Source organism: Botryllus schlosseri, chromosome 5, assembly GCF_051294905.1.
Source record: "Botryllus schlosseri isolate E-star chromosome 5, Bs_hap1, whole genome shotgun sequence".
Classification (NCBI taxonomy): Eukaryota; Metazoa; Chordata; class Ascidiacea; order Stolidobranchia; family Styelidae; genus Botryllus; species Botryllus schlosseri.
In genome coordinates, this window is record NC_137240.1 from 6662867 (window position 1) to 6679822 (window position 16956).

The 16956-nt window shown below is 40.3% G+C and overlaps 2 protein-coding genes across 2 annotated transcripts; one reads left to right on the plus strand and one right to left on the minus strand.

Moving 5' to 3' along the window:
* The first annotated feature begins 8589 nt into the window (after positions 1-8589).
* Positions 8590-10200, plus strand: LOC145438799 (uncharacterized). Its single transcript, XM_080316146.1, has 3 exons — positions 8590-8752; positions 8886-9103; positions 9895-10200. Exons 1-3 carry the CDS (start codon positions 8614-8616, stop codon positions 10099-10101), a joined length of 564 nt encoding a protein of 187 aa, XP_080172272.1. The 5' UTR covers positions 8590-8613; the 3' UTR covers positions 10102-10200.
* Positions 10201-11395: 1195 nt separating this feature from the next.
* LOC145438800 (cornifelin homolog) lies at positions 11396-16662 on the minus strand. Its single transcript, XM_080316147.1, has 4 exons — positions 16583-16662; positions 16361-16496; positions 13527-13684; positions 11396-11955 (listed from the first exon to the last, which is right to left on the minus strand). The coding sequence occupies exons 1-4, from the start codon at positions 16598-16600 to the stop codon at positions 11845-11847; spliced, it is 423 nt and encodes a 140-aa protein (XP_080172273.1). The 5' UTR covers positions 16601-16662; the 3' UTR covers positions 11396-11844.
* Positions 16663-16956: the final 294 nt, after the last annotated feature.

A 16956-nucleotide genomic window follows, 5' to 3' on the forward strand; every position in this document is an offset into this window, starting at 1 on the left:
TTGCTTCTGCGTGTGTCTATTGCCAATGAGAAGCGTCCTAATGAAATTTAGCGGTAAGGTATTGGTTTTGCATCCGTCAGTGGAAGACTCGGTCAAGTGACTTGCACTTCTTCGAAATACGCACCATATCACATACATTTCAATATGGTCAATTAGCAACATGCTCACGCTCAGCCGTGTAATTATACCTCACCTCTTGGGGCTCAGAGGTACATATGGCCTAATCAGTGTTACCAACTCTGGTTGAACCAAAATCGCTAAACCTGGCGGTAAAAATCGCTAGATGTCGCTAATTCTTGAGCAAAAATCGCTATAACTGCATTCATTCCTAAAGTCATCAAATTGAACCAAAATATCCGAATATTCTTGTCATCTATATTTCACTCATCTGTGTGAAATGCCACTTATCATATTTCTGGTTCCTGATACGCAAGAGTCAACTCAAAGGAAGCAGGACAAAACGTGCTCTCAGGACACGCACGCAATGTGTAAAGCGATACACAAGATACAATACGATGTAATGAACAGATAGGATGATGCCGAAAGGACCAAAGGTATTGTCACTGGCTTGGTCAGGAGGAGCCAAATGGACCATGCCCCCTAAATTTCTCGTAAATTTATAGAAGGTGTAGTATTTTTGAGCGGGTGTATTCAGCTGGACATTTGTCTTCGAGCTTGGCGCGATATATAATTTCAGTAGTTTTTGAAGTGTCAAGCACCCGCCCCTCGATAAATCACAATAAACAATAGACCTTAATAAAATTACGCATGAAGTGCCGAATAGAATATAACTGTATACGTACGTCCTGCCTGCGGTTGCGGGGCTATTAGGCACCAGCTTTTCGGCGCCAAGAAGACACACCAAGGCTGATAAGTTTTAGCCAACACAAAGTGCGATTCCAGAATGATCGCCTGCGTTACAACCTTGGCCGAATATCGCACGGTATGGCCCTGTCATTGCAATCTGAGTCCCGCGGTACAAATGCAACGAGCATGGGCAATAAATATTGTGCTAAGATATTGTGCTCAAGATGAATAATAGCGTGCCTTCAATATCTTTTAACTTCCCGATAATTGGGGGGTCCCGTATTTTGTAGAGTAGCGAAAGCGGAAGCGACGAAGCGACTGGTAAACACCAGGCAAGAACATGTATTATTCGTGTGGGAAAATGACGGAACCGGCGGAGAGGAGATGATGTTGTTGTTTTAGTACTGATGTCATTTTCGATTCACCACCGTGTCAAGTTCAAGTCCATGTTCAAAGATTCGAGTCCGAGCCACAGTGTTAAAACTCGAGTCCGCGTGCAAGTCATTAAGTTCACTGTTCATTTTCGAGTTCAATCCCGATCAAATCATTTTTTACAACTCTGTTTGGCTGATATTGAAAGCCTCGCATTCATAATATAGGAATTTTCCTCACCTTACACAGTTTCTTGCCTTATTTTACAAATACTAGTACTGATCGACGATATACCAATAGCGCAGTAGCTTACTTTTCATCAGAGGTGGTCAAAGTAGTCACCGTCGCTACTCAAGTAGAAGTAGAAGTAACGCCGGAATTTCTACTCAAGTAGAAGCAGAAGTGGTGGTTCACAAGTAAGTAAATAAGTAGGTATTTTACGCTTATTTGTGCCTACAAAACTGAAAACTGTCAAGTAGAAGTAGAAGTAGTCTGAAATCATAACTACTTAAAAAGTAGTGTGGGTAAAAAAAATCTACTTCAAGTACTTCAAAAAGAAGAAGTACTTCGTTACTGACCACCTCTGCTTTCATCGAAGTCACAACGAAATGCCTATCTTGGCCCAACGAGTCTCGAGTCATATGACTTGGTCGAGTCGTGCGCTCTGACTCGAGTACAAGTAGAGACAATACTCAAATTGTCTCAAGTCGAGTCGAGTCATTTTCCATAGTTAAGAAAATAGCCCGTGTCAAGACGATTCACAAAAAAATGGGTTGTTGTTTTAATATTCACGGTGCTTCGAATACTCTGGTACATTATGATTGTTAAGCTGCGGTCCACATTTGTCCTGAGCTTTTTCTAAGACACCGCTTACGTGGATCAGATGGCGGTTATGTCTGGGGTGTGTTCGGACTACGTCTCCACTCGGACATAATGTCTGGTGTATGTTCGAAAGGTCTTTCCACTAGAAGATCCTGTCTGGGGTAAATTTCGAAATGTACCGCCACTCTAACATAATGTTGGGTGTATGTTCGGACTGTCTGGTCACTTGGACACCCTGTCTGTGATATGTTCGGACTGATCTGCGAGAAATGTCAGGGCATCGGAGAGTCGATTATCTTTCTTGGACACCTCGCTTGGCGGTTCAAATTTGGCCGATAAAAATTCTCCGATTAGAGGATAATAATAGTCATCTGTGCAGCAGAAGCAGGTCGATTACTGACGTGTAATCGGCGAATCACGCATTGATCGGCATCCGTGCAACCCACCCTAAATTTATCTTTAACACTTAGGTGGGAATTCTGGAAACGACGTCTGTCGGATTCGAACCTTCAACTCAAGGAAATTAAATGGTTGCAAGTATAGACATGGTCGTTATCCGAGCTATACCGAAACTCCTCCGTCGGTTGACTGGTCAAGTAGTTATGTCAAATTGAATTCCAACCATGTCACGGTCGCAAAAAAATCACTAAATATTGAGTGTTCAAGATAATTGCCCAGGTGACTGCAAAGAGCGATGGGATTCATGCTGGAAAGTACAATCTATGGAGTATGCACATTTTCTTTCATATCTGTTCAATTCACAATTAGAAAGGTGAAGCTTTATCACACGTAAAGCTACTATTGAGAGTGAGCCCTTTGAGACGAAAAATGTATAATTGAGACATTTGGGTAGTGTATATTTGTACAAATCGTTCGTCCGCCTCTTTCCTAATAGTGACTCGATGTTAACTTTTGCAGGCTGCAAATCGCATGGAGCGGCACGGCTCATAAGATCGAGCCATCGTCAATAAAACACACTCCGACGAATCTGTTCTATACACACATGCAGATAGCCGGTTCAGCTATAGCAGCTATAACGTATTTTTCAATCCCCCTTTTTCACTATACATATAAAATAAAATACCAATATATATTTTGCGGCCCGTCGGTTCAGAACTTCTGAAATGGACAATAGGCATAACTATTACATGTAGCATAAGGTTTACTTTGAAATCTCACTATTCGATAGGCACTTATTCACACGTTGAGCTCGACGTGCATAAGTAAACCTGAATAGCGAAATTTAATACATGTAAACGTAAACCTGCCAACGAAAACTTCAATTCTCCACGGCTATAAGTATGAATGAAATTTTCAAGCCGGTCGTCTTACGGAAAGCGGGCTATATTATACATATAGACACCGGGATTGCCCTGTAACTTACCAGAATGTATCACAACAATAGCAGACGAAACACACATCGGAATAAATGTAGGAAATCAAATTGGATGAGCTACGTGAGTGTGGTGTCTTGCCGAAGAATATATTATAAGTGTATTCTTTAGGTTACAAATTGTAGAGCTGGTAGCCTAAGTGACCAGACGTAGACCTAACAAATCTCGTAAACACTACACAAATAAACATGCATCGTCCGCGAATTCCGTGGAAGGTACACGCCGACCATAGGCTGTGTATGTTGTTGTCGTTGGTATTCATGGTGTTCCGACTACTCTGGTCATTTACACCAAGCCGATATTTCTATTATGCTTCCTGAGCCGATGGTAGCAAAAGTCACGCCTGTCCAGTCCATGGCTTTTGTAAAACACCGCTTACGCGCAGACTTGGACAACTAGAAAATTTTCAGCTTTTCCAAATTAGATTAAAGTTAGAATTAGAATTAGAGCTACACACATTTTTCCAAATTAGATTAGAATTAGAATCAGAATTACTGAGTTCGCAAAAACCTGGAAATTGAATGTGAGATGGCGAATGAGAAATAAATACAGCCAAACATTCAGTTCATAGCACATCTCAGTGCCTCCCCATAACCATGATAAGGATTATGACAATGGTTATGTATGGTTAACGTCTGTACACCAAGCTTGGCTCGTTTTGCTCTGTACATGGGGTCATCAACACGAGGTCATATTTTGCAGCCGGATATTTGATCTGTGATTCTGGAAGAATGCGAAATAAAGCATTTTAAAATGATAAAATTGATTTCAGATTCAAATTATCGTTGTTGTTTCCAAAAAAGCTTTTTGCCTGTGCCCAACAACACTATTTGTCACTAGCTGAAATGGCTTCGGCGATGGCAACAGCATTCCATAGATGGAGAGTCTGCTGATATGAATAAGCACATTTCTTTGACGTGCGATGGCTGGGACACTGCCAAGACCGAGACGCTTAGAAAACGGCCTAGAGTCATGCCCACGAGTCTACAGTAATTAGTCATGGCTACGAGTTCTCCAGCAGCCGCAGCCTTGAGATGAGGAAAACGATTTTCTCTTTACCTAGGGTTACCATATTTTGGAGATCTAAAAAGAGGACACTTTTTAAGAATTTTCAGACTTGCAAAACCGGAGGAGAATTCTCAAAAAATGGTCAATTTTACCCACTCGTTGGTCGGTTGACAAAAAAAATAAAGGTCAACTTTCCGCTAAGCTCCCGAAATACTCGCCAGAGCGTCACTTCGGTGCTGATTTACAGCATCTCAGTAGGATTTTGCTATTTATATGACCAAAATTCTCAAAAAAGAGGACAATATCTCAAAAAAGAGGACAAAAGGGCGTTATCCGAGGACACTTTTAAATAAGCCAAAAAAGAGGACAAATCCTCTTAAAAAAGGACGTATGATAACCCTATCTTTACCAGTAACTCAAAACATCACAGTCCATGCTCTCGTGCTGCGAAATATCTTTCCACCTCATCTTCTTATATATTTTCTTTGGTTAAATCTGAAGTAATCATCCTCTTTTTTGTTGGTGTAGTTGAAGCCATTAATGTGAACAAGTCTGTGATAGCTACCTCTATTTCTTTGCTGTTATTCTGTTTGCGATCGAAACTAGAATATTGCTCGCATACTACAAGCTACTATGCCAGCATGGCTATCATTCGTCGCAAAATACGTACTACGACCGTACGGTGTAGGCCTAAGTAAGGCGATGGCGGCTTGTCACAAGATTTCCCTGCGCGAGAGGGATATACTTGCTAACTCGCTGCAAAATGCCGCCTGAAAAACAGGCATTTTCAGGAAAACAATAAATTAGATTAGAATTAATATTAGAGCCTAGGAACACTTCACAAATTAGATTAGAATTAGAATTAGAACACAAGAACAAATCGCAAATTAAATTAGGATTAGAATTAGAATTAGAGCATAGAAACATTTCGCAAATTAGATTAGAATTAGATTACTGGCATTTCGCTATAATTCAGTGAAATTAGAAAACTAGAATTATCTAGTTGTCCAAGTCTGCCTACGCGGATCAAGTGACGAGGATGTGCCTAGAAATACCTCCCAACACTTAGGTACTAATTCTAGAGTGGGACTTGAGCTCGCAACTTATTGTTGTGGCACCTGTGGAACTAGCCTACCCGACGCCATAACGCCACCATGGGCTATGTAGTAGTGTTGGGATGACTCGAGTCATGACTTGACTCGAGTCAGACTCGAGTCAGACTCGAGTCACGTTTTTCGTATGACTTGACTTGACTCGAGTCAGTTTGCTAAAATGACTTGAATCGATTTGACTCGGCGTATCAGAAATGTGGATTGACTCGTGACTCGGAGCAAAATTCACGAGTCAATTTCGAGTCATCAAGCAATTGATGTCGATGAAAATCATTGCGTCTTGCATATGTTCGGATTGTACGCGAAACGCTGGTCTAACCCGCGAGAGCGAGCAATCATTCAATGATAGTGCGTTTTACTGATCCTCCATTGTACTCACACAAATAAATTGATCGCAAACGAAGTGATCGAAGCTTACAGGTTACGCTGTCGTAAACTTGTACGTCTATTTCTGTTCTCTGTTCTTAACTTAACCAAACATTTTTGTTTTATTGAAATTGAATTCCAATTTTGTTTATATAGTCCTCAACCATTGGCGAAGGCTGGAATTGCATGATCTCAATTTGTAACTGTGTTATGTATTGCACCTTATCAATTCGTTTCTCTATTCTCTATTTTGGCTGGTAACTATAATCCGAGGCTATGCTATTTCTTACGTAGTTTAGCACTTTTACGTACATGTGAGCAGGAAAGCGCCTTCTTGCGTTTATATTTAACTCTATATTCGTTCACGAGTCCAGAATCAATGACCACTCAATCTGTATTTCTGACAGCTAGCAAAATGCAATGACGTAACCATACCTCATACTTCGAAAATGCAACTTGACTTGAATTGTGACTTGACTCGTGACTTGACTTGACTTGACTCGAGTCACATTCGAAAATCGATTGACTTGACTTGACTCGATCAAAATGTGCAATGACTCGAAATGACTCGTGAGTCGTGACTCGAAGGTAGTGACTTGATCCCAACACTGCTATGTAGTGTATGACTTCAGAACTGTTCGTTCAGTTTTCATGCTCACCACATGTCCAACCCTGCTGTGATGACAACAGGATCTCCACAATAGCAATGAAAGCGCTCTAGAAGCCAACACGAATCGCTCAACAATATGCATTTCAGATCTTAAATTTCAATACGTGGGGCCGAGCGCGCGAATTGCAAACAAGCTGTGGAGTGTAGACATTGAGAGTCAAGCAAACAGCAGACAAATCGCAAGGCATTTAGCTGCGTAGTGGCTATACACTTCCTGAAACGAGCAGCACAATGACTTTACCGTTTTGAAATTTCACTACCGCTTCACTGCTGTTTTTACCATACACAGGGAACCAAGTCCACCGAAATAATCGAAAGAGGGTAGGCTACATCATAAATCTTTGTGCCAATGAAAAGAGTTATGTTAGTGACGTCACTATTCAAGCATGATTATAGCTAACAATACACTAAACATTTACGTAATACGCATGTCGCAATCATATCAACCTACGTTGATCTTATGAGGATATAATGACTTAAAGCAGTCGCACTTTCTAGATCTAGGCTAAGCCGTTGTTATCATGACATCATGGATTGCAGGCATAGTATTGAAGATATAACTTGTTTATTGATCTTTATAATACAATTTGACTGTAAACTAGTTTGATACACGGGCAACTGGATAGTGGATATCTCTAAATTAGTCAGCAAATTAACTGATCACCGGGATAGTAAGCATGTTTTATTATCTGAGAATCCGGATCCACCCTATACTCCGACTAGAATTTCAAACAATCCGGTCTGAGGGGAAATTGTGCTAACTCTTGATGGTTTAGTTTAGAGTTGGATTACACAATTTGAGAATACTGCCACAAACCGATCGTCGAAGCATTTTCGAAACTGTTCGCAGCCAGGCTATGCTAAAAATCGAATAAATCACGGGCCTGAGCCCGTATCTGGTCCGGGCCGGCATAATCGTTGCTTCGTATCACTTTAAGTTCTCAAGTTATATTGGACTATACATACATCATTCATATATCATCGTCCTTGCACGACATATGACTTCAGCACAACATCAACGGTCGGTATCGATCAAACTTCTCAAATGAGACTTTGCTATCGTGTCGTCCGCTAAGACCCAAGAGTTTAAACTTATAACTGTCGCGACTTGAAAATCTTTGTCGTTGACTCGGCAAGGTGAATTTTCATCCCATCATTACACAAAAAAAAACGAATTTCGGGATAATGTTTTCAAACCCGTGGTGCCACAACGGCTCATATATGAAGCACTATGCATATATAAGCTAGGAAGCTCACAATAAATGACTTCACGGAAAATGGCGTGCGGCTTATTGCGAAACGACAACATTACGCGTATCACGCGTCTTTAGTTCATGGAAAATATTTAGGCATTAATTTTTTTATAAAGCGCGGCTCTCTTGCGATGAACGACATGTGTGACAGAGGTCGGCTATTCAATCAGTTACTTCGCTTTTTTTAGCGAAGAAGCAAGGCTTCGGAGAAAAATAAGACTTATGGGACAGGTTTCTGCTGTCCGCTTCTGTGAAACGAAGTTTGACGTTACTAAAGGACTTTAGGTCAGTTTCAGATTTCAACAATGCATATGTCTCCCAATTGATGGAGTAGGTATTGGTTATACCCTAGCTTTTTAACTCCAGTCATTTGGCCATATAGCTTAGATTTCAATAAACAGCATGAAGCAATGAGAGAAATTTCAGAATATTCTCATTCGATTACTTGGCAATGAGCGCCAGCGCTTATATAGCTCACGGTATCAAAATACAGTGCATTGGTAAATTGGCCTACAACTTACCGCATCTCTCATTCAAAGGGAGTCTCAACTTAAGGAGAGTATATTGAGAGTCAATAGGCATATTGTGCAGTATAGAATGAATGTCTTCTATAAATAGTAACAGAAATTGAATATCTATATTCTATCTAGCAATGTCTCCGACTGTTGACGGTTGGTCGTAGGACAAATGCTAACGCAAATCGCCTGACCAGTATAGTTGAGACTTGAGAGGGTGAACACTGTGAACAGTGAACACATTGTACAGTATCGGTCTGTTACTTATGATTGCTTAAAATCTTATGAAGATTTATGATCTTTGTTCAGGAAGAAGTTTTTAGATTGTCTATAGACTTGTTTGTGAAGGTCCGCACGCGTACGATGACGCTATCTCCAGTGTTCATTCTCATCGCTACAGTTGGTCTGTTGGATTTGGCTCATGCCGATCAAGGTAATTTATCAGTTTTATTATTCACGCAATTAGATTGCCACCACTTGAGATCGCGAAGAAGGATATTGCGAATTATTTTTCTTATTATAAAACATGTGAATAGCACATTCCAACCTGTCATCTTTAATTACAGACATTTGCGATATCTTTTACGGGGGCCACCACTGTTTTGTCGCGCTACTGGACCAAGCGGTAAACCATGGACATGGTGAAGAAGCGTGTGAAGCTATTGGGGGAAGATTGGCCGATCTCCACAGTTACGATGAGATGTTGGCAATCCGAGATCATCTCGAAGAGAAGATGGATGATGGTGTTTTCCGGCTTGATTTGCGAACGGGAATGAAATACGAAGTAATGCACAACGTGGAATATCGGTTACTGTCTGGTCTAATGGTTTGATGTGTATTATCTATGTCTAGCATTGACAATGTCATTATTCATATAAAATTTAGCGACGAGGAGTGAGCTGTGTCATGAAGGCAGTCAAGACAGTAACTCCCGCACTCAAACTCCCCAATTGGGGGGGGGGCGAGCTCGAAGGGGGCCACAAATTCTTTCGTGAATGAACATAAATTATAGAGTTTTTTTTTAAATGTATGCAACTTTATTGAAATATTTTCGCGACAGTCGCGATTTAATGTGACCAAATATCTTGGTGACCCATTCTTTAATTATTTATTATAGCGGTGCCCACCGTAAATACTATTTTATTCAAATCCAAATTTCTCGACGGTAATAACACCGCTTCCATTGGTTGGAATTGAACCAAATTTGGTGAACATCGTTTCTATAGACAAGACAACCAAACACTTTCATGGGGTCAACAGAAAATTTTCAAAATTTTTGTTATTTATTTTTATATAATAAATAGAAACTTTCTTCTGTTGTAGCAATTCGGCTACTGGTTGGAATTGAACCAAATTTGGTGTGTAGGCTTAAATTAGGTAACCTATCAATTTTATCAAGTAGCCAGTACGATTTGAGAAAAAAAGTCATTTTTGAAGACCCCCTACTGTTTGCGATACATGTCGCATATTAGCATGCACTTCTGCACTTGACTGTGAAGATCACTTCTAATGATGTACAATTCAAATATTTTAAAAGTTATTTGTAATATTCATTGTAAACATTCCACCATTCAGCACGAAACACTCTACAACGCAGACGGATCTGAAACGGAGGCGCAATTGCGTTGGGCCGAGACGTGGCCTCGAAATTTGCACGGCTGGAGCGATGTGATATTCACCATTGTTAAAGATTGGGGCTTGAGCCAATTTCGCAGCCCGGAATGGCTCTCAAACAAGCCCCCCTCCAATAAATACGCCAGCTTGTGCGAGATACCTATGTGAGGCGGAAAAGCGCCTGGTCCTATACCTGGGTAGGTTTGCATTTGGCGAGAAGATATAACCTTTTCGAGAAAGCAAAATAAATGACTGATTATATATGTCGATGTTGTCTTTGCATATTTGTTTATCGGGACTATAGGAGACCTTGTGCTTATAACTTGACTTTCAAGGTTTGTGTCTGTTATGCAGTCGTGGTCACTGTTCGTGACTAAGTACTTCGACTCTTTCAGAGTGCTGCTCACGTGGCAGTCAGGTCTACTTGCACTACTTACTCAAGTGGATACTCTTTAAATACACTTCCAGCGCCTAAATGTTTTTAATGCAGAATACTTGGTTATATACACTTTAGATTTTGCAAAGTTGAAAGTGGTTTTCGGATAGGTCACATTTAAGAGTGAAATTGTCATGACTACCGAACGAAATAGCTCATGTGTCACTGAACCTGAATATTAGATTGGAGCGTGCAGCTATAGGTATAATGGTATATATCCTAGGGTTACCATACGTCATCTTTTAAGAGGATTTGTCCTCTTTTTGAGAATTTCGGTCATATTTATAGCCAAATTCGACTGAGATTCCGTAAATCAGCTCCGAAGTCACGCTGCGGCGGGTATTTCGGGAGCTGAGCAGAAAGTTTACCTTTTTTTAGTCAACCGACCACGAAGTGGGAAGAAGTTACCATTTTTTCAGAATTCTACTCCGATTTTGCAAGTCTGAAAATTAGGAAAAAGTGTCCTCTTTTCAGATTTCCAAAATATGGTAACCCTAATGTATTCGCATTGTCATTAGTTGTTTTGTATTAACTGCGATCCGATGGTACATATTTCAATTCCAAAGTAGCCAAGTCTAGTTGACTATACTGGAGGTATGCGAAGTCTTGGGTATATCTATGTACCTTTCGATACTATTTATACATGAGTACTTTCGAGATCTTCTCCCTTTTTCCCGATTCGAAGTAGTTTTTGCATGTTTTGGAAATGCTTCGCTCCTTTTACTTGCAATTGGGTTGCAATGTCGACTACTTTGACCACAGCTGCCTGTGTAAGTGTGCAACATCGTGTTGCACAATTTCAAGTCTATCCAACATTTCTGTTATCTTGAGCCAGGTCTGCCACATCGTCGTGCAAAAATAATGGATACCAATGGGAAACATACAACTTCTGTTTAGCACTTCATGAAGCTATCTAATCTATACATCTCCGACCAATAGCGGATTCGCTTGACCCCAAGAAAAACGATTCTGCCTGCATTCATCGAAACACACGTGGCCTTTTCATTTAAGAAATCACTAATCAGCAATGATCATCGGTTCTCTTATTTTCAAAACAAATCATGAAAGGCCATGACGTTTCTTCTAGTTGTGGCACTTAGTTGATCGACATGTGAACTGTGTATAAACAATATCATTGTATATGCACTATGCATACTATAGATCATTTAATTTTACGGCATGTCTCACTCTAAATCGAACCTTTTAACATTGAGCTAACGATCAATTCGCTACAATAGATTTTAAGAGAAATAGTGACATGGCGTAGAGGACGTGATTGTGAATCTGAACCTGGAGGCAACAAAGTTTCAGTACGAAGTAAAAGGCTGAGTTAATAAAATCAGGTTCATGCTATAAGTGTAAACTAGGCCCATGGATATTAATATACTGTGTCGGTAATCCTAAAGATATATTTCGTCGTCTTTGCAAGCTCGATATGAGTAATTCGCCACCGCACGAAAATGATACATCAGTCTCTAGCAGCATCCTGTATTTGGATATCCGAATTCCTTCATTTGCCGAGCTAGCTGACACATTCCACATGACCGGCAGAATATCATAACCATGCAATCGTCGCATATGGAACCCTGGAACGATCGAATTAGTTCAAGGAAAAAAGGATGTCATTACTAATTAATACGTGCGTAGTCAACCGAAATAATCGTGGAATGATGAAGAAATGATAATCACAACAAGTTATAATTATAATAATTCTAGTCCTTTTTGACAGATTGCATTTATACTTCAGAACTTATTGTTAATATCTTTGCTTGATTTTTACTTCTTCAATATCACGGAGTACGTGAGGATGGTATGAAACCATTTAATAGCGAAACTTATTTCCAAAACATCCAGGGGAATTCAGGATCCGCCATCTTTGCCTTTATTACTTACAGCAGTGCTTTTCAACCCTCTTGAGCTCGAGCTTTTGTACTCGACGAGCTTCTTGGAAGTACGGAGCTTCATTATTTTAAATTCAGCGTATCGTGATAGTGATTAATCAAGTACTAAAATCACTACAGTAGAAAAATCACAGATATCGCACGCCCGTTGTTCGGAAGGTGTTCGTTGCTTTTTTCGGGGGTATATTGCAGTTATTTTCTTCGAAGATTAAAGGACAAACCAAATAACAATATACACTCGAAATATTATCACTTTTCCACTAATTCGACATGTTATGTCATCGCGATGTGAACGTTTCCGCATTTAGAACGCACAGAAGAGTCAAACTGCACTTGAATCGTAGCATCAATGTAGCATTTTCCGACAACATTCGAAAAGATGCTTCACCGTACTAAGGTATGTTGACCGATTGGATGGGACGGTGGGCGTTAAAAACAATAATGCATTGCTATACAAACCCACACAATCGTAGTAATTAATGACGGTTATTTATGAATAGGCTTAAGCTTCATTCACCTCACTTCATTCATCGGACGTAAGGCATCAATGTGCTCACTATAATTTTATTTTTAACAGCAGCCTCTAGTACTTGGTTAGGTACACGAGTAAACAACACTTGTTACAGATTTATTGTGCTAATTGTTGTTGTTGAAGAACGTCGAAAGTGCCAACGTGATGAACGCAAATTTCTGGTGACAACCAACATGAATATGTCCCAAAATTCAGATACTTGGCATTCAAATATGCCCAATGTCAACACTGACATCGGCTGCTATTACCTACAAGGTTCGTACACGGCAGATGTTTCCGAGAAACTGATAGCGATTCCACTAATTCGTGTTTTCTAGGCAGTGACGTAATCCTCGCTTGTGAACTAGAAAAGCACAGCTACCAACAAGTTTTTAGAATTGCGTCCAAACGACAAAAGGCACGGACTCACTGTACCTAATAACCTATCAAGTTTATTTGAATTATTCAACGTCAAAAAAGTGAAAATTAGTGAAAATTTTCATTCGCGCTTTATCAGGATTTCCATTCGCACCAGCACGCTTGTCATTCGCACTTTAATTTTTTTCATTCGCACAAGTGCGAACCGTCACACAGGTTGAAAACCACCGACCTACAATATAAAGCAGAATGCTACGCCATATACATGGCGTGTTGTTCTGTCCTAAACGTTTCGACGTCCGAATGTGTCATACCTGGTCGAAGTGAACAATATCGCTTAGTTAGTAAATTGATTCTGAACACTCACGTGAATTCCGTGCTTGTTTCGAAACGCGGCTCTCATCGCGATATGACCTCCTGGGACACATCCAACAGGATCCCCGCAACATCCGACACAGCAGCTTTCACCCATGCTGCTCGCCAAGCTCGCATAGTAAGATGGTCCACAAAAAAAAGAGCAGCACACTGTTGCGAATCGAAAAATAGAATATTACGTTGTAACCCGTCACATGCTTGGAACATTCGATTTTTCTATTTACTATTCTTTTAAAACCAGATCTGAGATGCATTATTACTAATTTAGTATGACGGCTTATATACCGAACAGTCGACTTCAGCAAAGGAGCCAAAGTTTGTTGGTGTATGATATCGGTATCAGTATGGATAGTAGGATACCAATAGCGAGCAATAAAAATATTCTTTTATGCCCAAGGATTGTTCAAAAATAACTTTTTCTCAGATTTTCGCGGCTATTAGCTAAAATTGTTAGGTTGGCTGAAAAAACGTTGCACGACAAATTTGAGTCAATTCCTACTAGTAGAATTGAAGCTATCATCGTTGGAAAATTTTGAATTTATCATAAAAGAAATGATTTTTTTTTAATTTGACTGTCTGCCACATGGGGTTGTCATGTAGTCGAATTAAACGACACACAGCAACTTTGGCTCAATTCCAACCAGTAGAAGCGAAGTTATTAATGTTCAAAATCGTGGATTTGAAAAAAAAATAGTATTTACTGTGGCTAATCCAACAATTATTCTCAATGAAAAACTCGAATAACTGCGAGTTGGAATTGAGTCGAATTTGTTTTGCATAGTTTTCTTAGACAACTGAACAATTCCATGGGTTAGGCCAGTGGTTCTCAACCTTTTTGTCTTCGCGGGCCCCTTTTGAATCGTCACAGACCCCGCACAGCCCAAAAAGTTTTGGTTCGAATTTAGCTCAATTATCGTGCAACTGTCATCTGTCTTGAGCAAATAACGGCAGCAAAACAGCTGCAAAATGTCTTATCTTCAAAACAACATCATGCCATTTATGTAGAATGGAGTAGACTTTTATTTGAAAGCGTCTTCTGTAGCTGCATTCCTTGAAATACGTGATCGTGTCTCGAAAATCCGCGCCTTCGGTTTGATATGAGGTAGTGCCGAAAATCCATTACCGCAAATGTCGGTGATGGCGAATGTAATATTAACGCGTAAAACTTCCGACGAGCATTTGAGTATGATCTCAACATAGGTTTCACCAACATTGAGAAACAGATTTTTTTATGAACATATAACGTCAAGCCTAGTCATTTCTATCAAGCAGCTCATTTTGAAGTTATACCGGAATACTGCTTATTAGGGCTGCGCAAAATCGAGTACCTGAGTGATTCGATTCTGAATCACGTATTACGCTTCGAGTCGAGTCGAGTATTCGAGAGAGAGAGAGAGATATGGTATTCTTTTTCGTCTGCACCATCGCGATGCTTTGACGAGGGAGATGCGATACGGCCTTTATAGTAAGGTCATCTAGTCTGCACCCCCGGTTTTTTCTCCTCCATGCTATCCGTGATTGCTGAGCGCCTAGCAGGATAGCTGCGGATACCAGTTTTCGAGTCTTTTGGTCTGACCCGGTCGGGGATCGAACCCACGACCGACGAGAAGCCGGACGCGCAACCATTACACTATCTCGCTCGGTGTATCACTCATTATGACGTCACAACCGAATGTACTATATCAAAGTTCCAATATGTATCTTTTATGCCACCACAAACAAATGTAATGCCTGTTACCCGTCACATCAAAGATACTTTGGTATTTTTTCGACCATACCGATTGCATTGCACTTGCTGACAATGTTGTGGTATGAACATGACTTCGGAAATGTGTTATTTCCAGTAACGTTCGTAGCTTTGTACTATGTCTCGTATGTTGCGACACGGCCAATCTAGGTTTCAAGGCTTCCTCAGTGGAAAATAGTATCAAAACTATAATTCTCGTTCGTAAATTAACTTTCAGTTACGAGAAGCGTATACGGCTGTATACTCGAAAAAATTGTCTTTCACTACTCGACTCGAATCATTAAAATTAGGCTAACACTCGATTCATATTCGAGTACTCGAATCATTGACCCCAGTTCTACTTGTTATGTATATTACAGGAGAAAATGGGTTTTCGGCAACATTTCGAAGTCGAAGTCATTTCGATTGGCCTGCACTATACTCCGACTTTTTCATTTTTCCACAAACCCAACAAAACGTCCATTCTGTTGATGTGAGTCCTGAAGTTTTAGTAGAGATGAATCGAAACTGACTCGTGATTTTCCTAATTTAAAGAAATAAAAATGAGGTTATCAACCATTTTGCAATTTCAGAGGTTTCGCGGAGCCCCTGAAAATGCTTGGCGGACCCCCGACCACTGGGTTAGGCAGTAAAATCTGAAGGAAAAAAAAAGAATTTTCTATATTAAATGCCAAATTTTCAAACTCTAATATTTTCACTTCTGTTCGTTGGAATTGAGCCAAATTTGGTGTGCAACGTTTTTTCAGTCAACTCAACAATTTTAGCTAATAGCCGCAAAAATCAAAATTTCTTTTTGAACAACCCTAATGCCCAGTCATATTAATAAATAACTCGAAAAATTTGGATGCGAAATTATTCGAAGTTCAATTGCCATTCCATCGCATTTTCTTAGTATCCAGTGCTAGCGGTCTACCGTGGCCCAATACTTCTGATGATGGGGTGACCTTCGACATCAGGGTTCCTGGCGTCAAACAGATTTTCTTCGATTAAGACATGCCGTCAAAAAGGAATTCAGCATCATTATATCTCATATTTTTGACACTGACACCTGTAGCGAAAATAAAAGAAGCTCAACTCACTGCTGTGTACGTCATCACAACAGCCGAACAGTCCGGAATCCCAATGCTGGGGCTGATTTGCAACCACCGTAGTCGACACTTGCGATGTTACCACGGTTGGCTGCATTGTGACAGGATCTGGCTGTACATACTGGACCTTGCATAAAACGGATGAAGTCAAGATCAGTAGTGTCCGTACGCATTTTTGCGCGAAAATTCGCGGGCTATAGAAACGACGTATACCTGCTGTGGAGTTTGCATCGCAGTTTAGCTCTTTTTTCCACTTATATTGACTAGGCGGGTGTTCTACAATATCTGTTTATATGAAACTTTAGGTTAAATTAATCGCAATCGCTGTTCAAGCCGTTGTTCAAATCACTAATTCATGACCAAACAAACAGTGGTCCGGGGTCGAAGCCCCTCCCCCCCATTTGGTCAATCATCAAATCTCTGCATTTGCTAGAAAAGTCCCATATCCCGATATTCACCAAGTCTCTGCATACGGCAGAGGTACTTAGTATTAATGTAGTATATCCTTGCAACCATGCAATAATGGATATGACCTAATCCAGCGCCTATCTCAAACCTTGACGTGGTGTGATGGCGCATTACTAATG

What these genes read in the sequence shown, in the direction of transcription:
- LOC145438800 (XM_080316147.1), bottom strand. An exon ending in TTGTGATGACGTACACAGCA is followed by an intron (nt 13,685 to 16,360) that starts GTGAGTTGAGCT and finishes GATTCGCAACAG; the next exon opens with TGTGCTGCTCTTTTTTTTGT. An exon ending in GAAACAAGCACGGAATTCAC is followed by an intron (nt 11,956 to 13,526) that starts GTGAGTGTTCAG and finishes CGATCGTTCCAG; the next exon opens with GGTTCCATATGCGACGATTG.
- LOC145438799 (XM_080316146.1), top strand. Translation starts at nt 8,614, where the DNA reads ATGATCTTTGTTCAGGAAGAAGTTTTTAGATTGTCTATAGACTTGTTT. An exon ending in TTTGGCTCATGCCGATCAAG is followed by an intron (nt 8,753 to 8,885) that starts GTAATTTATCAG and finishes CTTTAATTACAG; the next exon opens with ACATTTGCGATATCTTTTAC. An exon ending in GAACGGGAATGAAATACGAA is followed by an intron (nt 9,104 to 9,894) that starts GTAATGCACAAC and finishes TCCACCATTCAG; the next exon opens with CACGAAACACTCTACAACGC.